Genomic DNA, 23,217 nt, shown 5'->3' on the forward strand with positions numbered 1-23,217 from the left:
TACCATACCATTCACCCATTTGGTGAATTTTTAGTAATTTACTGAGTTGCACAGTTGTCGTCATAATCCAGTTTTAGAACATTTCCATCACACCAATAAGATCCCTGCTCGTGTCTAGCATTTAGTTAATCCCTGTTCCCAGCCCTCGACAAACACTAATCTACTTTCTGTCTTTATAGATTTGCATTTTCTGGACATTTGTGTAAATGGAATCATATGCCTTGTATGTGGTCTTTTGTGTCTGATTTATGTTTTTTTGAGGTTCGTTCATGGTGTAGCATGTGTCAGTTCACTCCTTTTTTGTTGGCAAACAGTGCCATGTATTTTTCATTTTCTGTCATTTGTTCTCATTTCACAATGCTCTGAGTTTTTTTGTTGTTGTAAGTTGTCATTGAGTTGATTCCAACTCATGGCAACCCTGTGTGTGCAGGGTAGAGGTTTCAAGGCTGTAACCTTTTGGAAGCAGGTTGCCAGTCCTATCTTCCAAGGTGTCTCTGGGTGAGTTCAACCTGTCAACCTTTAGCTAGAAGTTGAGCACATGACCATTTGTGCCACTGAAGGACTCCTTATTTTTGAGGCTCTTTGTTATAAGGAGCCTCCATATTTATGGTTGTTATATTTCCCCTGATAAGTTGACCATTTTATCATTAGGAAATGCCCTCTTATTTCTCATAACATGGTTTTGTCTTAAAATCTATTGTATCTAATATTACTATAGCTCTCTACGTACTTATTTAGCTCATTTGCATAGTGTTATCTTTTTCCACCCATTTACTTACTTTCATCTTTTAACAATAAGGTATTTTTTAAATTAAGGTATGTACTTTTTTTTATGTGCTTCAGGTAAAAGTTTATAGCTCAAGTTAATTTCCCATTAAAGAATTTATGCATATATTGCATCCATATCACCAGTTCTTGTCCCTTCCTGCCCTCTCATCCTGCTTTTGGATAGGAGCTGCCCATTTGGTTTTGTATATCTGATTGAACTAAGAAGTGCATTCCTCATGTATAATTGTTTTTTGTTTTATTCATAGTTTTGGAGGTTCCTCCAGTCCCTGTCAGACCATTAAGTCTCGTCCTTTTACATGAATTTGAGTTCTGTTCTACATTTTTCTCCTGCTCTGTCCGGGACTCTCTGTCATGTTCCCTGTCAGGGCAGTCATTGGTGGTAGCTGGGCACCATCTAGTTCTTCTGGTCTCAGACTGGTGGAGTCTCTGGTTCATTTGGTCCTTTAGGCCTTTGGGCTAGCATATTCCTTGTGTCTGTGATTTTCTTCATTCTCCTTTGCTCCAAGTGGGATGGGACCAATTGATGTGTCTTATATGGCTGCTCAAAAGCTTTTAAGGCACAAGATATCACTCACCAAAGTGAGATGTAGAACGTTTTGTTTATAAACTGTGTTACACCAATTGACCTAGATGTCTCCCGAAACTCCGGTCCTCAGGCCCCAGTCCCAGCTGCTCTGTCCCTCAAAGTGTTTGGATGTGTCCAGGAAACTTCTTTGCTTTTACTTTGGTCCAGTTGTGCTGACTTCTCCTGTATTGTGTGTTGTCTTTTACTGAAGTTGATTCTTGTCTACTGTCTGGTTAGTGATTTTCTCTCCCCTTCCCTCTCCTCCCTCATAACTATCAAAGAATGCTTTTTTCTATGTTTAAACCATTTCTTGAGTTCTTATAAGAGTGGTCTCATACAATATTGTCCTTTTGTAACTGACCCATTTCACTCAGCATAATGCCGTCCATATTTAACTATGTTGTGAGATGTTTCGCAGATTCATCATTGTTCATTATTGTTGCATAGTATTTCATTGTTTGTGTGTACCACAATTTGTTTATCCACTCATCTGTTGATGAGCATTTAGTGGTTTCCATCTTTTTGGCATCGTGAATAGTGCTGCAGTGAACGTGGGTGTGCACATGGGACGGCTCTTATTTCTCTCAGGTGTATTCCTAGGAGTAGGATTGCTGGATCATGTGGTAATTCTATTTCTTGCTTTTTAAGGAAGTGCCGTATTGTTTTCCAAAGTGGTTGTACCATTTTATATCCCACCAGCAGTGCATAAGAGTTCCAGTCTCTCCACAGCCTCTCTAACATCTGTTATTTTGAGTTTTTTGGATTATTGCCAGCCTTGTTGGGGTGAGGTGGTATCTCATTGTAGTTTCAATTTGCATTTCTCTAATGGCTAATGATTGTGTGCATTTCCTCATGTGTCTGTTAGCCGCCTGAATGTATTCTTTGGTGAAAAGTCTGTTCATATCCTTTGCCCATTTTTTAACTGGATTTTTTGTCTTTTTGTTGTTGTCGTGTTGCAGTATCTTGTAGATATTAGAGATTAGACCCTCATCGGATATGTGGTAGCCAAAATGTTTTTCCCAGTCTGTAAGTTCTCTTTTTACTCTTTTGGTGAAGTCTTTTGATGAGCTTCTAAGTATTTGATTTTTAGGCACTCCCAGTTGTCTAGTTTCTCTTCTGGTATTTGTGCGTTCTTAGTTATGGTTTGTATACTATTTATGCCATGTATTAGGGCCCCTGGAAACTGTGGTGGCATAGTGGTTAAGAGCTAGGGCTGCTAACCAAAAGGTTGGCAGTTGGAATCCACCAGGTGCTCCTTGGAAACTCTATAGGGCAGTTGTACTCTGTCCTATAGGGTTGATATGAGTCAGAATTGACTCGACAGCAATAGGTTTTTAGGTCCCCTAGAATTGTCCCTATTTTTTTTCCCATAGTCTTTATCATTTTAGATTTTATATTTAGGCCTTTGATCTATTTTGAATTAGATTTTGTGTATGGTGTGAGGTATGGGTCCTGTTTCCTTTTTTTACAGGTGGATATCTAGTTATGCCAGCACCATTTGTTAAAGAGCCTGTCTTTTCTGCATTTAATGGACTTTGGGCCTTTGTCAAATATCAGCTGCTCATAGATGGATGGACTTACATCTGGGTTCTCAATTCTGTTCCATTGGTGTATGTATCTGTTTTTGTACCAGTACCATGCTATTCTGACTACTGTGGCGATATAACCAAAACCAAACCCATCACTGTCGAGTCGATTCCGACTTATACTGACCCTATCTAAAATCAGGTAGTGCGAGGCCTCCCACTTTGTTCTTCTTCAGTAATGCTTTACTTATCCAGGGCCTCTTCCCTTTCCATATAAAATTGATGATTTGTTTCCCATCTTGTTAAAAAATGCCATTGGAATTTGGATTGGGATTGGATTATATCTGTAGATGACTTTGGATAGAATTGACATTTTTATAATGTTGAATCCTCCTAACCGTGAGCATGGTATGTTTTTCCACTTACGTAAGTCTCTCTTGGTTTCTTGAGGTAGTGGTTTGTAATTTTCTTTGTATAAGCCTTTTATGTTTCTGGTTAGACTTATTCCTAAGTACTTTATCTTCTAAGTCACCCATTTACTTTGAAGCTATCTGTGTCTTTATATTTAATTTGTAGCTCTTGTGGACAGCATATAGCTGATCTTGCCTTTGTTTTTTTTTAAATCCATTCTGCAAGTTCTGCCTTCTGTTTGGAATACTTAGTCCATTAATGTTTAATGTAATTACAGTCTGCCCTCCATATCCCATCTGTGGATTCAACCAACTGTGGATTGAAAACCAACTGTGGCTGATTCAGCTCGGGCTATTCCGGCGGTGGGCTGCTGGATCTGGCTCCCCACAGTTAGTCTTCTCTTTTTGGGTAGCATAGGCTGCTGTGGAAACCCTGGTGCATAGTGGTTAAGAGCTACAGCTGCTAATCAAAAGTTCAGCAGTTCGAATCTACCAGGTGCTCTTTGGAAACTTTATATGTGGCAGTTCTGCTCTGTCCTGTAGGGTCACTGTGAGTTGGAATCAACTCGATGGCAGTGGGGTTTTTTTTTTTTTTTTTTTTTTAATAGGCTGCCACAGGCAGGGCATTGACCCCATTTGGGTACAGGGTGGGGCCCGGTTCTGGGGGCTGAAGTGCAGGGGATGGGGGGTGGGGTGGGGTTGGCTGATGGATGGAAGCATTGTAAGTAATCTAGAGATGATTTAAAGTATATGGGACGGTGTTTGTAAGTTACATGTAAATACTATGCCATTTTATATATTTTATATAATGGACTTGAGTATCTGCAGATTTTGGTATTCTCAGGTTCTGGAACCAACTCAGGCCGCCCCCCCCCCCCCCCCGCCCCTGTACCAGGATAGCATGGATACTGAGGGTCAGCTCTATTGATACAGTTGGGTTTGGGACTACCGTTTTATTCTTTGCTTTTTATTTTTTCTCTCTTTATTCCACCTCTGTTCCTCCTTTTCTGCTATGGGTTTGAATTCTTTGAATATATTTTCTTTTAGAATTCAGTTTTTCATTTGGCTTTTTTTCTTCAGTCAAGAATTGACTCAGCGGTTGTGAGTTTGGTTTTGGTTTTTCTTAGTATGTGTTTTTTTTTTAAGTGGTTGCTCTAGAGTTTACAATATACATTCTTTACTTTTTACACTCTACATGCAATTAATAATGCACTATTTCACATAAAATTTACAAAGTTATAAATAGTTTAGGCACATATTGCCTTCTCCCCCCACCTTGCCTTATGTTATAGTTGTTGTGTGTATTACATCTACATGTGCCCCAAACCCCATTGGACAATGTCATGATTTTCCCCTTAAATAAGCAAATGTACTATAAAGAAATAAGAGAAAAAGGCAAAGAAAATAGTCTTTTGTATTTACACAGACAAGTACCATTCTTGATGCCATTCATTCTTTCCTGAGGAAAGAGTGGTTTTCTGCTGGTATAATTTCCCTTTGGCCTGAAGAACTGTTTTCAGCCTTTCTTGTACTCAGGTCTGTTAATGAATTCTTTTATCTTCATTCTTGAAGGATGTTTTTTATGGGATGTAAGAAATCTGGGTTGATAGTTTTGTTTTTTCCTTTCAGCTCGTTAAAGATGTTGTTCCACTGTCTTCTGACTCTATAGTTTCTGTTTGGGGGCAGGGTCAGCTGTTAACCGAATCATTCTTTTGTATGTGATGTATCATTTTTCTCTTGATGTTTTTAAGATTTGCTTTTTGTCTTTGTCTTTCAGGTTTGACTGTGATGTGCTTGGCTGCCTTTTGTATTCTCCTGCTTGTTGTTTGTTGAGTATCTTGAATATATAGATTATGTGTTGTTATTGTTGTTAGGTGCTGTTGAGTTCTGACTCATAGCAACCCCACGTACAACAGAACCAAACACTGCCCAGTGCTGCACCATCCTCACAATCGTAGTGCTATGTTTGAGTCCATTGTTGCAGCCACTGTGTCAGTCCATCTCATTGAGGGTCTTCCTCCAAACTTGGAAAATTTTCACCCATTATTTTTTCAAATAGTTTTTCTACCCTATCCTTTCTCTTCTCCCCTTTTAAGACTCTAATTACATGCGTGATATTATCCAAGCAAGTTCCCAACTAACTTTTCACTTTTACTTCAATTTTTTTTCTTTATCCTTGTCATTGGATAACTTTTATTGATCTGTTTTCAAGTTCTTTTGCTCTTTTTTCCTCTGTCCTGGATCTGACTGTGCTGTTAAGTCCATTTAGTGTATTGTATTTTTAAGTTCTAGAATTTCCATTTTGTTCTTTTTTCTGTTCCTCTGCTGGGATTTCATATTTCGTGATTCATGTCAAGCATATTTTACTTTACTGAAGGTGGTTATAAAAGCTGCTTTAAAATCCTTGTCTGCGAATTCCCCCAACATCAGGGCCATCTCAGGATTGGTCTTCTTTTCTTTTAAGAATGTTGTCCATTTTCCTGGTTCTTCACATATTGTAAGTTTGGATATTATCCTGGACGTTACGAAGGTCAAGTTACAGAGACTGTGGATTCTGTTATTTTTCTTCAGTGAGTATAGTTTGTTTAGTTATAGCAGGCAATTATCTTGGTTGGACTCAAACTACAAACTCTTCTTGGGCATCTGCTTGATTCTTGGGTCAGGACTTTTGTCTCTAGCCGAGTTGCTCTGTAGTGGTTCATGGCCCAGTCAGAGATGTGTGCAGACAGTTTGGGAATATCTTCTCAGACTCTTTCCCTTCTTTCTAGTTACATGCTTTCCCAGGTTCAGCATTCTGGATCCCCATACCAGATTGACTGCATTTTTTACCCACTGAAACCAGCTAAAAGCTGTGGAACCATGAACTCATTCCATATAATCCCCCCCTCCAAGTGCAGTCTCCCCACTTGCCTGCCAGTGTTCAGTCTCCAGGTGTCTTAAGGTAGCTGCTTTTAGTATATAGTTACCTGGAGGAGTTTATAGTTTTTTGGAGGTGTGTTGGTGTGGCAGGATCTTAGCCATTACCAAAACCAGTCTTTTAGAACTTTTATTTTAGTAGAGAGGAGACGGACAATATACAAATAAAAATACAGCTATTTAACATTATGTATATCTTTTTTTTTTTTTTTAATATCTTATCAGTTATCTATTGCTTTGTAACAAACCACCTCAAAACTCGTGGTTTACTCCTGGACACCCTTTTAACTCAGTACTGAAGTCACTCCTGAGGTTCACCTTTCAGTCAAGGGTTAGACAGGCCTGTAAAACCAACGGTAACACACGTTCAACCACGTATACTAAATGGGCACATCGGCCCAGGGGCAAGGATGAGAACGCAGGAGGGGAAAGGAAAACTGAACAAATGGAAATGGGGAACCTAAGCTCCAGAAGGGGAGAGTGTTGATACATCACAGGATTGGCAACCAATGTCACAAAGCAATATGTGTATTAATTGTTTAATGAGAAACTACTTTGCTCTGTAAACTTTCACCTACCCCACCCCACAAAGAAGATGTAAAAAACCTCTGTGGTTTAAATCAACTATCCTTTATTATGATAACTCATGCAACTCTCAGTTGGCTCAGAGTTGAACTGATCTATGCTGAACTCACGGGACTTGGCTGAACTTATGTGTTTGTATTTTAGCTGGTTCACTCATGTGTCTGCAGGTTGCTGGACATTTTGCTCTGGACTGGGCTTGGCTGGAGCACCTTAGTTAGGATAGCTCTTCTCCATGTGTCTCTCATCTGGCTGGCCTGGACTTGTGCTCCTCATGGTGATGAGATAAGTGCCAGAGAGCAAATGCACAGGTGCTTTTTCAAGCCTCTGTTTATGGCACGTCTTCTAGCATTCCCCTGGTCAATGCAAGTCACGTGGATGAACTCAGAAGCAAGGGTGGGAAAACATACTTACCACTGATGAGAGGATCTGTAAAGTCATATGGCAAAGAAGTCAGTATAAGGAATGGTGAAGATCTGGGACCGTTAATGCATTCTACACAGCAGGAATAAGTGCCATAAAAAAATAAGCATGATGATAGTGATAAGGGCATGTGTGTGTTTGCACAAATATGTACGTGCCTTTTTTAACATGAACTGGAATCAACCTATATGTAGTCCTGTAGCCTGCTTTTTCATTTAATGCGATAAACTATTCCTAGCTTTTTGAATGTTAGGCCATTTTTACTTTTCTACCCCTCCCTGAGTTATTGAATGCTTACTATACACTTTTTTTTTTTACTAGACACTTTTAAAACCATTTTACATGTATTATCTTACTTCATTTTCACAACCATCTTATGAGATAGACACTCTTATCGTTCCTGCTTTACAGATGAGGAAACTGAGGCACAGAGAAGCTAAGCAACTGACCCAAAATCACCCACCTTATAAGTGATAGAGATGTGGACTTAGACAGTACGTCTCATTATACATTCTAATGTCCACATCTCTGTATATTTCTTTAGATAATTTGCTTAAAAAAAAAAAGTTGGCATTGAGCCAGTTCTAACTCATGGTGACCCTATGTGTTACATAGTAGAGCTGCTCCATAGGATTTTCTTGGCTGTAATCTTTATGGAAGCAGACCTCCAGGCTGTTATTCCGTGGTGGTGTTGGGTAGGTTCGAACTGCCAACCTTCCGTTTGGTAGCCTAGTGCAAAGCATTTGCACCACCCAGGGACCTAGATAATTTGTAGCAGTGGAATATATTGGGTCAAAGGGTAGCTGCCAAACTTTTAAAGTGCTGGCTGAGCATTTGAAAGTTGGTGCTAGGCCAGTTTGTCCCTCCCACTCTAGGAGCAAGACAGTAAAGCACCAGGCTTGTCAGTGAACTGGTGGAACGCGAGCACTCACTTGGTGAGCTTCCATATGTCTGACACCCAGAATCGGTGTGGTGTGAACTGTGGAGTGCTGAGAAACAGCTGGGACCAGTGAACTGGCTCAGCTGAAGGCAGGAGACAGTGTGGGGGACCTGTGCGAGCCAAGGCCCCAGGCGAGTGGCACAGGGTCCTGCAAATGGTGACCCTTCAGGGACAGGATAGCCCTGCGTGTGGTTAGTGAGACCCTCCACCCCACCCCACCTTAGGCTCCTGGCCCCACCCACACGATGTGAATGACATGAGAGGAAGGGAGCCACCTCAAGGGACTGGAGAAAGTGATCATCTGGAAGTGGGTTTGTAAGCCTCTTGTCCTCGTTTCATTTCCGTGTTCATCATATTCTGGTCTGGACTATATCTATACTCATCTCATACCTCCTATTTTGAAACAATGAGGGAATGTGAATGGAGAGGAAAGAAATCTGGTTAAGTTTTAATTATTAAAAGTTTCGCATTGAAACTGGGACAGGAGGGTGAGGTTTAAATTGAGAACTTGGGATTTTCTGTAGATTTTGTTTTTGAGGTAACTCTGGTTGCCAGTGGGTATAAGTAGCCATATGTGATTTTCGTGCTGTAGTTTTTGATGACCTGTAAATATCTTTGTTCGTAGTGTTACGTACCATGTATTTTCTGCCTAATACTTTTTCATTCTTTTTTTCCGCTTCAGGTTAGTAGCAAAGATGAAGATTTTCTTGACCTCTCCGTTGATGTGGAGCAGAATACGTCTATTACCCACTGTCTAAGGTAACCTCATGAACTCTGAGCAGGGCTCTAGCTTCTCATCAGTTTGGCAAATACATGGGGAAGAAATCTTGAATATCTTTAGGAGAGAATCTCCTTTTTGCCTAAACCAATATAATCCTATTATTTTCTGTTTCCTGTTTCCCAATAAAGATTAAAATAAGTTAACGTGGTCTACAGAAGAGTTCTGCTAGGGGAGAGAGGACCAAGTGGAAGCTCATTAGTTATTAATTTTACAATAAGTTTTTAATCTTGTACTTTTGACTTTCATCAAACACGGTGACACAATTAAGTTATTCAGCGCTACAGATGCCTACCATTACTCTAAACTAGTCTGTCCTGTTATTTGAAAAATTAGTGCTTTGAGTTGAGAACCAATCAGGGAATTGCCTTTCCCTCCATCTTTCAGCATTCTGTGTAGATCATTCATGGAAAGAAATTCTTCCATTATCATTGAGAGAAGGTAGGAGCCCCGAGGGTCACGACCCTTGCCTAGCATCACTATATAAATTGTGTATTGACTTGTGTACTTGGAAGTGTGTTCAAAATTGATATAAAGACACAGTCCCCTTTTCAGCACCTTACTCTTTTGTTCCCTCTCTTCCTTTCAACAAGAGGTCATGAGTGCTTATAATTTGTTCTAGACACTGGGGATAGTGAAGTGACATCAGTCAAGGTTGTTGATCTGGGGCACTTACATTCTTGTGGGGATATACAGACAGTGATCAGTGCCTTGAAGGAAGTAAGACAGGTCTAGAGAGTAGCTAGGTCCCTGGGTGGTGCAAAACAATTTATGCTCTACCAGTAATGTAAATGTTGGTGGTTTGAACCCACCAGGTGGTGCTGCAGGAGAAAGTCCTATGGAGCAGTTTTACTCTGTAACACATGGGGTTGCCATGAGTCAGAATCAGCTCCGTGGCAATGGGTCTGGCTTTTGGTTTAGAGAGTGCCTGATAGTAGGGATGCCGGTATAGACAGTGGTCAGGGAGCTGGTATCACTGCTCAGAGATGTTTTGTAATGCCAAAACAAGGCACTGTTGGTTTCTGTCCTTAATCAGGTGACAGAGCTATTCATTCAGGAGTTCAAGTTACTTGGAAACTTTTAGAAGAATAGATTAAAGGGGCTTTCTGTGGTAGCTTGAAGCACTGGTGGCATGGTGGTTTAGAGCTCAACTACTAACCAAAGAGTTGTTGGTTCACAACCATCAGCTGCTCCTTGGAAACACCATGGGGGCCATCCTACTCTGTCCTATAGGGTCGCTATGAATTGGATGGTTTGTTTTTTTTCCTGTAGTAGCTTACTGTTAGAAAGTCACCTTTCTAGGCAAAGGCACCAATTTCAGCTTGCAAGAGCTTCTAGGTTCATCTGGGTATAATGTGTTGTGTGGAGCTGGGGGCTGATTGCTTTTCCCCGGGGTCAGAGGGATTCAACCGCCCCATGCCCTGACATTTACCTCAGTGCTTCCTGTTGGATCTGGCATTTCTGCCCTTGTCTCCAAATGCCTTAGGTTGTTTCAGGGTAAAAAAAAATCACAAAGTTTAGTAAAGCAAAAAGTATATTCAAAAAGGCAAAAGTGGGAAGTGGACAAGCAATCTGCCACAGCCATGTCTGCCCGAGTCCAAGGAATATTACAGAATAGACAAGAATGGGAAAACGGACAAGCACGCTGCTAGAGCCATGTCTGCCCAAGTCCAAAGAGTATTACAGAATCATCAGTATACGTGAACATTACAAAATAGGTAAAACCATTGGAAGTTTCACCTTTTCATAGATTGGCTAGAATCTGTGGCCCTATATTTTGAATTGTCTTTCTTAACAATCATTGGTACAGGAGGGTCTTTATTGGTCCAACAAATTTTCTATTCACTAAATGCTAATAGAAAAAGATAAGAGTGGAAAGTCTTTTGTGTTTGATTGGCTTTAAGTGAAAAGTTCCCTAAAAGATAGTGCTCTTCCCTAAAAGATAATTTCCAAGATTGTTCTGTCTATTGTCTTTATGTCAGGGCCCAGTTGATGTGTCCTTGTGAGTCCTCGTGGACCCAGCTCCAGCTGGGTCACATTCTCTATGTTCAAGGACAGGAAATAATGATTCCAATATTATTTCCTAAATCAGGTCCAGGTCTCTGGGACAAGTTTGTTATCTCTTTGTTTGAAAAGAGTTTTGTAGGCTAGGATGGCAGTCTTTTTTCTTCAGGATGGTTCTTTTTATGGTGTGGGTTCTTAACATTCCTCTTAAAAGAAGCCATTTTTTATATTTCCACTGAGTTTTGTGATCACAGGGATTAGAAAAGCAAGGTTGCAGCAGCCTTAGTCACAGATGAGAGAATGGGGGGAATGTATTACGTGACCACTCCCTTTCTTGCTGAGAATTTGAAGTTAAAGAGGTTGATTGCTTCCCCTTGAAACCAACAAAACATACCTGCTGTCGAGTCGACTCGTAATTACCCTCTCCAACAGAGTAGAACTGCCTCAGAGGGTTTCCAAAGAGCAGCTGGTGGATTCAAACTGCTCACCTTTTGGTTATTAGCAGCCGAGCTCTTAACCACTGTGCCACCAGGGCTCCTGCTTCTCCTTAGTTCTATAAAATTCCCAGGCTGTTCAAAAGGGGCAGTGGCAGTGGCCATAGCTCTGAGATCATCCCGGTAAAGGGTTAAGTGGTTAGTTATAATTTCAACCTTTGGGAACTTTATTATAAAGAAGTGTAGTCCCAGACTTATGTTTCCATATTTTTTTTTTCTGGTTGTTGTTGTTGTTAGGTGCCGTCGAGTCAGTTCTGACTCACAGCAACCCTGTGCATAACAGAGCAAAACACTGCCTGGTCCTGCGCCATCCTTACGATTGTTGTTTTGGTTGAGCTCATTGTTTCAGCCACTGTGTCAGTCCATCTCATTGAGGCTCTATTTTCTACTGACCCTGTATTTTACCGAGCGTGATGTCCTTGTCCAGGGACTGATCCTTCTTGACAGCATGGCCAAAGTATTTAAGATGCAGTCTCGCCATCCTTGCTCCTAAGGAGCATTCTGGTTGTACGTGTTCCAAGACAGATTTGTTCGTTCTTTTGGCAGTCTATGGTGTTTTCAATATTCTTCGCCAACACCATAATTGAGAGGTGTCTGCTCTTCTTTGGTTTATTTTATTCATTGTCCAGCTTTCACATGCATGCATTTTTTTCTGGAGAAACATATATATTGGCCGTGCATACCTGATTAAGGCAGGCTAGAAGCATTTGGAAATGTTAAGGCTGGAACGAGTGAGTGTCTAGTCAGCTAGTGCTGCTGTAACAGAAATACCACACCCAACCCACTGCCGTCGAGTCGATTCAGCTGTAACAGATATACCACAGGTGGGTGGCTTTAATGAACAGAAATTTATTCTCTCACAATTTAGGAGGCTAGAAGTCCAGATTGAGGGCAACAGCTGTGGGGACGTCTCTCTCTGTTGGCTCTGGGGAAGGGTCTTTGTCTCTCTCAGCTTCTGTTCTTTGGTAACTTTCATGTGACATCTGTCTTCCCACTGATTTGTCCTTGCTTGTCTCTGTCTAATCTGCTCTTTTTATATCTCAAAAATAATTAGGCCTGACACACCCTACACCAGCATGGCCTCATTAGCACAACAAAGGAAACCTTGTTTCCAAATGGAATCACATGCACAGGTGTGGGGTTAGCAGTCCAACACATTTTTGGGAGACACAATTTAATCCTTAACAACAACAACAAAAAACCAAACCCATTGCCATCAAGTAGATTCCAGCTGATAGGTACTCTGTAACAAGGAGTATGAAATCACCTCTGAATGCCTTTTAAACTACATTAGGTTATCATCTGATTGGACCCTCCAGTCTGATAATCCTGACATGCCTGCCCTTTGTCCCTAAACTAGACCTTGAGTAACCTACCTGTACCTAAGTCCTCACATAAATGAGAAGCCTGCCAGGTGTTACTATTCACTGCTGAGAGTTCTGTGATGGGGTGGCAGCTTTCCAACCTGCCCCAAAGGAAGGAAGGACAGCAGAAGGGCCAGGGAATAAATAATGTCAGTGGCTCCATTAGCTTTTGCTATCTCTGGTTTAGGAAATAATATTGGAGCCGTTATCCCCTGTTCTTGAGCGTAGAGAATGTGACCCAGCTGGAGTTGGGCTCAAAAGCTCTCGCAAGGACATCCAAGGACATATCAACTGGGCCCTGAGGTATAAAGACAGTAGTTAAGAGTATCTTTTAGGGAATCTTTCACATAAGCCAGAACACAAAATCTTTTTCTGTTAGCATTCAGTGAATAAAAAATTTGTTGGACCAATGAGGACCCTCCTGTACTGGTGATTGTTGAGAGGGACAATTCAAAATGTAGGGTCACAGCTTCTAACCAGTCTGTGAAAAGGTGAACTTTCAGTGGTTTTGCCCATTTTGTAATGCCAGTGTGTACTGATGACTGTGTAATGTTGCTTGGGCTTGGGCAGACATGGCTGTGGCAGCATGCTTGTCCGTTTTCCCATTCTGGCTTATTCTGTAATATTTCCTTGGACTTGGGCAGACATGGCTCTAACGACATGCTTGTATGCTTCCCCCTTTTGCCTTTTTGGATATATGCCAAATAAAACTTTCTTTTTGCTTTACTAAACTTTGTGATGTTTTTACACTATAACATCTCTAAGAGAGAAAAGAAGGAATAATGACTTGATCTCTCCTGGCAGCTTTCACAGTTTAATTAGGTTTGCATTCTTGAGGGTTTACTTTGAAAATTAGAATTATGCATTTTTCTTTATGCATCATCTCCTTTATCCCTGTTACCTTCCAAGGAGCCCCAGTGGCATAGTGGTTAAGTGCTCGGCTGCTAACAGAAAGGTCGGCGGTTTGAACCCAGAACCCACCAGCCGCTTTGCAGGAGAAAGATGTGGCATTTTGCTTCTGTAAAGATTACAGCTTCAGAAACCCTGTCGGGTAGTTCTACTCTGTCCGTGGGGTGGCCATGAGTCAAAATTGACTCGACAGCAGTGGGTTTGGCAAGTTTTGGTTACCTTCTAGAAGGACTTTAGGTGATAGATTACAGTATATTTTCACTGAACCTTTTTTCAGAGAAATGATGATATAAATAGTGGTTAAATTCAAGATGCAGGTCTACAGAAGTTGCTAAATCCACACTGTAGTTGAGCTATAATTCTAATTCAGCAAAGTGAGCCATCTGTGTCATAGGAAGATACTGAGAAAGAAGGGTTTCGTTTTCCTGTTGAAAAGTTCGGGGATGGCCTCACGCAAAAACTTAAAATACCTGAGGTTTATTGTAATTATCTTTCCTTTTTTTTTCTTGGTATCTTTTCCACTGAGGTGCTTTAGTCCCTGCCTGTGGCTTTCTCACAGAAACTTCCTTTTCTCCTCAAAGTGCGCTGTGTTCTAAAACCACCTTCCCCTTCCCCTAGCCCTCTTCTCATTTAAAATTCTCGCTCTCCCAGTGCAGCGGCCTTCAGCTAGGTTTTAGGAGGAAGGCAGCCTTTTAATTCTCCCAAAGCTCTTTCTATTTTAAAAATTAATCTTCTTCAATTCTTTTCCTACTTACTTTAGAAACTTATGTTCTAGGTTCATATACATCCCAGCACTCACCCTCATGCTGTTTGTCATGCACAGGCAGGCTGGTTTCTCTGTTCTCTTTTCCTGACCTGTGTTTCTGTTTTTGTTGTTATTGATACACGCTGTTTTCTAATACCTGACATAGAAGCCTTTCTCATGGATTTGTTTTTTAAAATCTTCTTTAATGCTCTAGTCACTGGTTCTCAAACTTTGTTGTTTATCAGAATCACCTGGGGAAGTTGGTTAAAAAAGGAAAAAAAGAGGCTCGGGTCCTATTCAGCTTCAGTGAGCACGGCTCCCTGTATTTTTTATTCGTTTCCCAGATGATTCGGATCCCACCAAAGCCTGAGAACCACTGGTCTCGGTCTTTACTACGCAAACAGTGTCTGTGGGCCAGTGTCATTGACCCCACCTGGGATCTGATTCGAAATGCAGAAGCCCAGGCCCCACCCAAGACTGAATTAGCATCTGCATTCTGACAAGGTTCCCAGGTGATTGAGATGCACAGGGATGTTCTGGAACTACCTGGGAAGCTTTACAAACACTAACAGGTGCCTGGGTCTCACCTGGAGAGATGCTCATGTAATTGCTAGCTAGGGCCACGCACTTGGGTCTCAGGATTTTTTGTTAAAGCCCTCCAGGTGATTCTAATGAGCAGCCAGGTGACCCACTGCTCTAGATTCTAGAACAAAGCTTCCAAACTGGCATGCCAGGGAAAATGGAGTGTGGGTGTATATTGATCCTTTCAGCTCCTGGAGGCTGGGCAGGCCTGGGGGTGCCCAGAGTCCCAAGGCCAGCCGCAGAAGCAGCTGCACTGGTTTACCTCAGCGTGCTGCTCTAACTAGTATCATTTTCTATATGGGTCATGGCTTGAAAACTCCTGGGGACCATTTTTTTTCCCCCCAAGTTTTTGAATTATTGTGTTGAATGAAACAATGAAGATGTTTAATTGAAAATATATTAAATATAGAAACCAGCTAGGGTATGATACAACCCAAACAACCCATTGCTGTCGACTCATAGCTACCATGTAGGACAGAGTAGAACTGCCTCATAGGGTTTCCAAGGAGTGCCTGGTAGATTCGAACTGCCAGCCTTTTGGTTAGCAGCCATAGCTCTTAACCACTGTACCACCAGGGAGCCATCTTTATAATAAGTAGCTTTCCTGTCCAGGAGCATATTCTTTCTCCATTTTCTTTAAGTTTTGTTGCATGCATTTCTGTAAAATTTATAGTTTCCTTTATAGAGCCATATGTTTCTTAGATTTGTTCCCAAAGTGTACTTTAAATGATGTTTTGTTTCTACTGTGACTCTTCTTAGAGAAGTGCATAGAGTGTTGCACTTTGCACCTTTAACCTCTTTTCTGTGCTCTGGAAATTTATCCCAAGCATCACAGAGGCCTCTCCCCCCACTTTTGACTCCCTCATTGAAAAGTTTCCTTGGCTTGTGTTGCCTATTTTGTTTCAACAACTGTACGTATTTCTTAGACCTGTCAGCATTAGCAACTTAAGATGTTCTCGATTTGTGCCTTCTTGGGGGAATAAGGTAAGAGTTTTTCCTCCTTGCACAGTTTTAAGGGTATTCGGATATAGGAGGGGAGACCCCAGGGGCTACCGTTTGACTCTGGTGTCTTCTCTTTTTTTTTCCCCCATCTTTTACTGAAAATAAATAAATAAATAAAGGACGTGTATCAACCTAAATGAATCTACAATTGGTAGAATTTTAGGCAATATAGCAAGTGAAATTTAAGGTAGGCACTCTTGAGGTAGAAATTTGGGGAGGTTTTTTTTTTTTTATAGGACTATAGGAAACCCTGGTGGTGTAGTGTTTGAGAGCTACAGCTGCTAACCAAGAGGTTGGCAGTTCAAATCCACCAGGTGCTCCTTGGAAACTCTATGGGGCAGTTTTACTCTGTCTTAGAGTGTCCTGGTAGCGTAGTGGTTAAGTGCTATGGCTGCTAACCAAGAGGTCGGCAGTTGAAATTGGTCAGGCGCTCCTTGTAAACTCTATGGGGCAGCTCTACTCTGTCCTATAGGGTCGCTGTAAGTCAGAATCGACTCGACAGCAACAGGTAACAGGTTTTATAGGACTATAAGAAGTTCTTGGGTGGTACAGTTAACACAATCAACTGCTAACCAAAAGTTTGGAGGTTCAAGTTCACCCAGAGGCACCTTAGAAGAAAGGCTTGGCGATCTACTTCAGAAAAATCAGCATTGAAAACCCTATGTTCTATACTGACACCCGTGGGGTCACCGTGAGCTGGAATCGACTTGACAGGAACTGTTTTGGGTTGGTTTTGTATAGGTCTATAGGGAGGAGGTACCCTTTAGCCAGACCTTCTCTGCCTCAGAGTTTACTGCTGGAGTTGAAAGCCTCTTTCCTAACTTATCCTCCTTTTCCAGTTCTCAAGCTGCAGATGCCTTAAAAGTATTGTCCTGTCTATCATGGAAACAAGCTTCCAGCTAGCTGAGGCTGGGCAGGATGGTGGTTATTTGTAAATTGGGTCTTTAAGTTGGGGACTAACTTCTGCTGTATTTCCACCTATTTAGATCTACAAATACTTCAAAGAAAGCTTTTTTGAGAAATGAGTGGGTAGAAAGTGTTTAATTCCTTAAACTTCACTGCTGTGCTTTCCTTGGTTAATTCTGATTCTTGAGCTGGATGAAATGTCCTGAATTACCCCTGTTCAGGAAACCCTGGTGGCAAAGTGGTTAAGTGCTATAGCTGCTAACCAAAGGGTTGGCAGTTCAGATCTGCCAGGCGCTCCTTGGAAACTGTACGGGGCAGTTCTACTCTGTCCTATAGGGTCGCTATGAGTCGAAATTGACTCGACGGCACTGGGTTTGTTTTTTTGTTTTGTTTTATCCCTGTTCAATTTCATTCCTTGTTCCTCCATGCTCCCTCTGGACTTATACATGCTTCTGTCTTTGTTTTTTCCTTCATTCAACTAACGAATACTATTGAGCCACCCCTAAGTCAGGCCCGAAAGAGCCCTTGTGGCGTGGTGGTTAAGTGCACATCTGCTAATTGAAAGGTCATTGGTTCAAATCTACTAGCCTGCTCTATGGGAGAAAGATGTGGCAGCCTGCTTCTGTAAAGATTGGCGTGGAGACCCCATGGGGCAGTTCTACTTTGTCCTGTAGGATCGCTATGAATTGCAATCGACTGGATGGCAGTGAGTTTTGGTTTTATGTCAGACCTGTCTTTGGTGCTGGGGAGATACAGCAGTGAGCTAGACAGATGGGGCCCCTGCCACATAGAGGAGAGGCAAGTAGTCAAATGGGAAGGAGGATGGTTTCAGGTAGGGATACATTGTGCTTGGAAGGAAATAAAACACCCACATGATAGGGGCTTCGGATAGGATGGTGAGATGGCTTTGGATGGAGGGGCAAGGGAAGTCCTCTCTGACAAGGTGACATTTGGTCTGATTTGAGCAAGAGGGGAGCCAGCCATGGAAGCATTTGTCAGTGGAGCTGTCAGTGTGGAAAACGAACAGCACCTGAAAATGCCTGAGGCAGAGAGGTGTTTGACACTCTGGAGGGACAGGAGGTGTGGCTGGAGCAGAGTGCAGGAGGTAGGAGGGGTAAGAGGTGAGTAGGCAGGGTTCTGATGACCCACAGCAAGGAGTTATAATTTTCTTCCTCCAGGATTTTATTCCTAAACACAGTAAGGAACTGCTGGAGGGTTTCATACGGGAATCATGTGAAGTGATTTATGTTTAAGCTGCTCTGGATACTTCCTGTTGTAAATGGTTCATTGGCAAGTGTCTCTGTTAGACTGAGCAATCCCGGGACCTAGACCAGAGTAGTGTCAGTAAATGTTTGCGGATTCAATGAATGAACAATCTGTGTTTTCTTTTGATGTGCTCTATTTAGCTGGTTAAGACATTAACACCATTTAAATAACATTTCCAATTTAATAAAATCTGATCATTCTGGTGCTAGGGCACTTATGGATAAGAAATGTCACAGACTTTTTCCAGACTCCAGGGTGTTATTACATTCTGGACGTTCTTTGCGGCTTTGAAGCAGTACCACAGGAATGTTAAGTAGAATCTCCATGACCGGAAAAGAATGAAAATGCATGACATTTAAAAAATGAAAACGATAAGTAGTACAGGAAAACCTGCTGAGAAAGTGAATGCAGATGTAACAAACATAATGGCATTTGCTCTCAAAAGGAGGCAGGCTAAGGTTCTTCCCTTTGGGAGCAGGGTCGGCAGGAGGCGGTCATCAGCTGATACTCTGGGACTTTCTTAGTTCAGCCTCAGGTCAGCTGTGTATGGCTTAGGTTTCAGTATGTTTTGTGCTCTTCAAAAATGTGAACCACCTTTGAAATATATTTTTTTCATTAACTTCACAGTAATGTCACTTTGCATTTTATGTGGTTGACCATTTTGGAGCTGACTTAGTGTTACTGTGGACTTCTACTGTATTTTTCTATTAAAATTTTTCATTTTAAATTGAAAGGTAAACACTGTTAAGCCCTGAATTTTTCTGACAGTCAGTTAGAAACCTTAGTTTTTATCTGTCTATGTCCCGTTATATAAAGCTGTTGTCTTGGTCATCTAGTTTTGCTATAACAGAATTAACACAAGTGGGTGGCTTTAACAAAGAGAAATTTATTTTCTCACAGTTTAGTAGGCTGGAAGTCCAAATTTAGGGAGTCAGCTCCAGGGGAAGGCTCTCTCTCTGTTGGCTCTGGATGAAGGTCTTTCTCATCAATTTTCCCTTGGAGTAGGAGCTTCTCTGTGCAGGAACCCCAGGTCTAAAGGACACGCTCTGCTCCTGGTGCTTCTTTCTTGGTAGTTTGAGGTCCCCAACTCTCTGCTTGCAGGCCACACCCCAGGGAAACTCCTTTTCCATTGGATCAGGGAGGTGACCTTAGTAAGGGCAGTGTTACAATCCTACCCTAATTCTCTTAACATAAAATTATAATCACATAATGGAGGAAAACACAGAATATTGGGAATCCTGGCTTAACCAAGTTAATACAACATATTTTGGGGGACATAATTCAGTCCATGACAGCTGTGCTTAAAACTCACTCAGGGTGAAATTTTAACCTAATCTAGTAGGCATGGTCTAATGGCATAATAACACCTAGTCTTAAGAAAGATCTTTTCTGAGTACTTCTTTCCCACATTCACTTAAACGTTACCCGTAGCTAATGCCAGTTACTACTGAGTTGATTCGAACTCCTGGCAACCGCGTGTGTGTCAGAGTGGGTACTCCACAGGGCTTTCAGTGACTGTGACCTTTTGGAAACAGATCACCAGGTCTTTCTTCTGAGGTGCCTCTGGGCAGATTCAAACCACCAACCTTTTGGTTAGTAGCTGCACACTTAACTGTTTGCACCACGCAGCAACTCCTTGTCAACTTGAAGGCTGTAAAATGGGGTATACCAAGTACATTTTGGACTTTTAAAAAATGTGAAAATATTTTTCTCTGCAGAGACTTCAGCAACACAGAAACACTGTGTAGTGAACAGAAATACTATTGTGAAACATGCTGCAGCAAACAAGAGGCCCAGAAAAGGTGGGTAAAGGATTTAGCTTGGGATGACGTTATGTGGTGAAAAGGGACCAGATTGTGGAGCCCAGAATTCTGGTTTTGAATCTCAGCTCCGTGGACTCAGAGCTACATACCTTTGGAGAAGTCACTTACCCTCCTCACCTATAAGAGTGGGAGAGGAATATCTACTTTGGAGAGTTGTCTATTTGTGTGATTGTTCGTTCGTTCATTTGTTCGTTCAACAAATATTTATGGAGTCTTGCTGTGTGCCAGATGTCGTGCTAGGTAAACAGGTGGTGATCAAGCATCATCTCTATCCTCTTGGGATTAAAGATAAATTCTATAAAATACTTAGCATAGTACATGACACATACTAGGCAACCAGTGTTATCATTGCCAGTATTTCCTACAACACTGAGGCTTCTCGTTTAGATACAGAAGAGGTTAAAAAATTAATCACTTCATAGGGAGTCATGAAGAAATCAGTGACACATCATTTACATAGATAGGTGAGAACATGGCATTCTGGATTGATACAGGACCCAAGGTTCCGCATCGTTTTACCAGCACCAGCCAACTACAGCTCCTGGACAGTATGAGATAACCAGTGACTCCGCGTTATCTGTCCCCAGAAGCCAAGAAACTTGACATTTTAATTAGCCCCTGAAGCCCTCCTATGAGTGAAATTTACCCTTGCCAGTGGTTCTGGAATATTCACAGTAAGTCACAGATGCTCATTACTGCCTTCCAAAGCCCGCAGGAGTCTAGAGACTTGAGGTTGAAGTCATTTCTCTGCCCAGCCTCTCAGCCCTCTTCCCCCGGAGGTGCACAGCTTTCTTTGCTGCATCAAAACTTAGAGAACGTTAGCCATTGTGGTAGGCAGAGGAGGAGGTAGTGGGCAGGAAGCTCATTTCTGTTCCCCATCCTTATAATCTAAGTCTGCCTAAGGCCAGTCCCAGGTCTTATGATGTGGCATTAAGGTGTTTTCTGCTCAGCCCTGGAGGCTTAATATGTTAAAATGACAGGTGTTCTGTAAAACATGAGCTTCCCCATTTTTCTTGTCTTTCTACTGATACTTTTATTTTGCTTATTTTTATGAACCAGGGCTTTACAGTAATACATTTCTTAATATTTTCTTGAAATCCTAATCAAAAGGGGGAAAAACATGGAACAGAATTTCAAATTCTCATGGAATCCAGGCTTTCTGGAGGAATGAGGCTGGATGAACCCCTGAAACTATTGCACTGAGATAATCTCTAAACCAAAAATAGCCCCTGAAGTGTTCTTAAAACCAAGCATAGTTTAGCTTAATTAGTAAAAAATGTCTGTCTTGAACATTGTGCTCTTTTAAGAACTAACTATGTAGAGTCTAATTGACAATAGCAACTTGAAAGTTTAGGTAGGAAGCTTAGGGGGCAGTGAGTTTATATTAATAGGGGGAGGGACACTTTGGAAAAGGTGGGTGAGAATGGTTGTACAACTTGAATGTAATCAGTGTCACTGAATTGTACCTGTAGAAATTGTTGAATTGATGTATTTTTGCTGTGTATATTTTCAGCAACAACAAATAAATTATTCATATAAGAAAAAATATCCTCTTGAAACTTGTTCTTTTCAAATAATTTGCATTGAAAATGTAGACAAGCTGAATGGTATTTATACCAATTGAGTCAGTTCATAGGATGGTGGATCTGGAAGGTAACTAACTGGAAGATCCTTTATTCTGGCAAAGCATTATCCATGTAAACTGTATCTGTGTGACTTTTTACCGTAGGGTATATTAATAATCGTCTAGAGGGAAAAAAGCTTTCTGTGCTTATATAAGTTTGAGAAATGTTACATCAAACAAAACAGTTTCTCAAAACCTTCAGTATGCTCATAGTATGCTCACTGGGGGTCTTCAAAATAGAAGGTAGCATTGTCCGAGCTCAACTGGCCACAGTGCCCCACATCTGGTACTGTCTCCAGTGTTCTGACAAGCCCAGTTTGGGAAATGTAGCCCCAAGCCAATGTCTGCATTTTATAAATGAAGAAACTGAGAGCCAGAGAAGGGAAGGCACTTGTCCCAGGGTCACACGAGTAAGGAGTGAGAGTGAGCCTAATGTGTTTGGTTTTCCTGGTGACCAGAAATGTGTGATTTCTGAAGATTTCTCCTGCTGGTCCTCAGCACCTCTGAGTCCAGTCTGCATCCCTCTGTCTTCCCAACTGCTTTTCCCAATAGCTGTCAGCTCTCCTCACCATTATTACTGGGTAGATTATCCAAATGTTTCTCTCTGGGAGGCAGAGGAGAGTGACAGCAATTTCACATCATACTGTTACTGGTGCACAAATTTTGGACAGTCTCCTTTGATCAAACAGTCACATAGTTGTGCTTCTCTCTGTCTCTCGCTCTCAATGGCTGCGCTCCACTTAGCCAAGAATGTGAGTTTAGCCAAGAATGTGGCTCCAGTTAGCCAGGAGTATAGGTAGATAAGTGAGCATACTTGTATTTTATGTGAATTGTTTGGTTATGTGCTGATTTGAAGTCTGTTCTCCATTTGTGCAGGTGATGGTGTATTCCATCCCTGCAACAGGTTTTAGGAACAACTGATGTTCTGTTTCATCTTTCCTAGGATGAGAGTGAAAAAGCTTCCCATGATTCTGGCCCTGCACCTAAAGCGGTTCAAGTACATGGAGCAGCTCCACAGGTACACCAAGCTGTCTTACCGCGTGGTCTTCCCTCTGGAGCTCCGGCTCTTCAACACCTCCAGTGATGCAGTGAACCTGGACCGCATGTATGACCTGGTTGCTGTTGTGGTTCACTGTGGCAGGTAAAGGCAGGTGGGAGTCAGGGTTGTATACTGCATGCTCATTATCATTCTAAAAGTTGTTCTGTTGCCAAAATAGACCCAGCTGCACTCTTACTGGAGTCCCTGGGTGGTACAGACAGTTAAGCACTCAACTACTAGCTGGGCTACTAGCTGAAAGGTTGGTGGTTCAGACTAATCCAGGGGTACCTTGGAAGACAGGCCCTAGGCAATCTGCTTTCAAAAGATCACAGGCTTGAAAACCCTACGGAGGAGCTCTATTCTGCATGCACAGGGTCATCGTGAGTCATAATCAGCTCAGTGGCAATTAACAAGCACTCTTAGTTGGCTGTGAGACACAGTAATAATATTATGGAGATTCTTTTCCAAGCTTCTGTTTATTTATAATCTCAAAATAAATACAAAATGCCTGCATACACACATAAAATAAA

At 41.7% G+C, this 23,217-nt stretch overlaps 1 protein-coding gene across 1 annotated transcript in view; it reads left to right on the top strand.

Annotated features, from left to right (window-relative positions):
* The window catches only part of USP46 (ubiquitin specific peptidase 46), a 76,633-nt gene that overhangs the window by 47,742 nt on the left and 5,674 nt on the right, over nt 1-23,217 (top strand). The window contains exons 5-7 of the mRNA XM_010595672.3: nt 8,834-8,910; nt 19,920-20,003; nt 22,592-22,789. Of these exons, the coding sequence (XP_010593974.1) occupies nt 8,834-8,910; nt 19,920-20,003; nt 22,592-22,789 (359 nt within the window). The remainder of the gene's footprint in view (nt 1-8,833; nt 8,911-19,919; nt 20,004-22,591; nt 22,790-23,217) is intronic.

Source organism: Loxodonta africana, chromosome 5 (assembly GCF_030014295.1).
Source record: "Loxodonta africana isolate mLoxAfr1 chromosome 5, mLoxAfr1.hap2, whole genome shotgun sequence".
In the NCBI taxonomy this organism is placed as follows: Eukaryota; Metazoa; Chordata; class Mammalia; order Proboscidea; family Elephantidae; genus Loxodonta; species Loxodonta africana.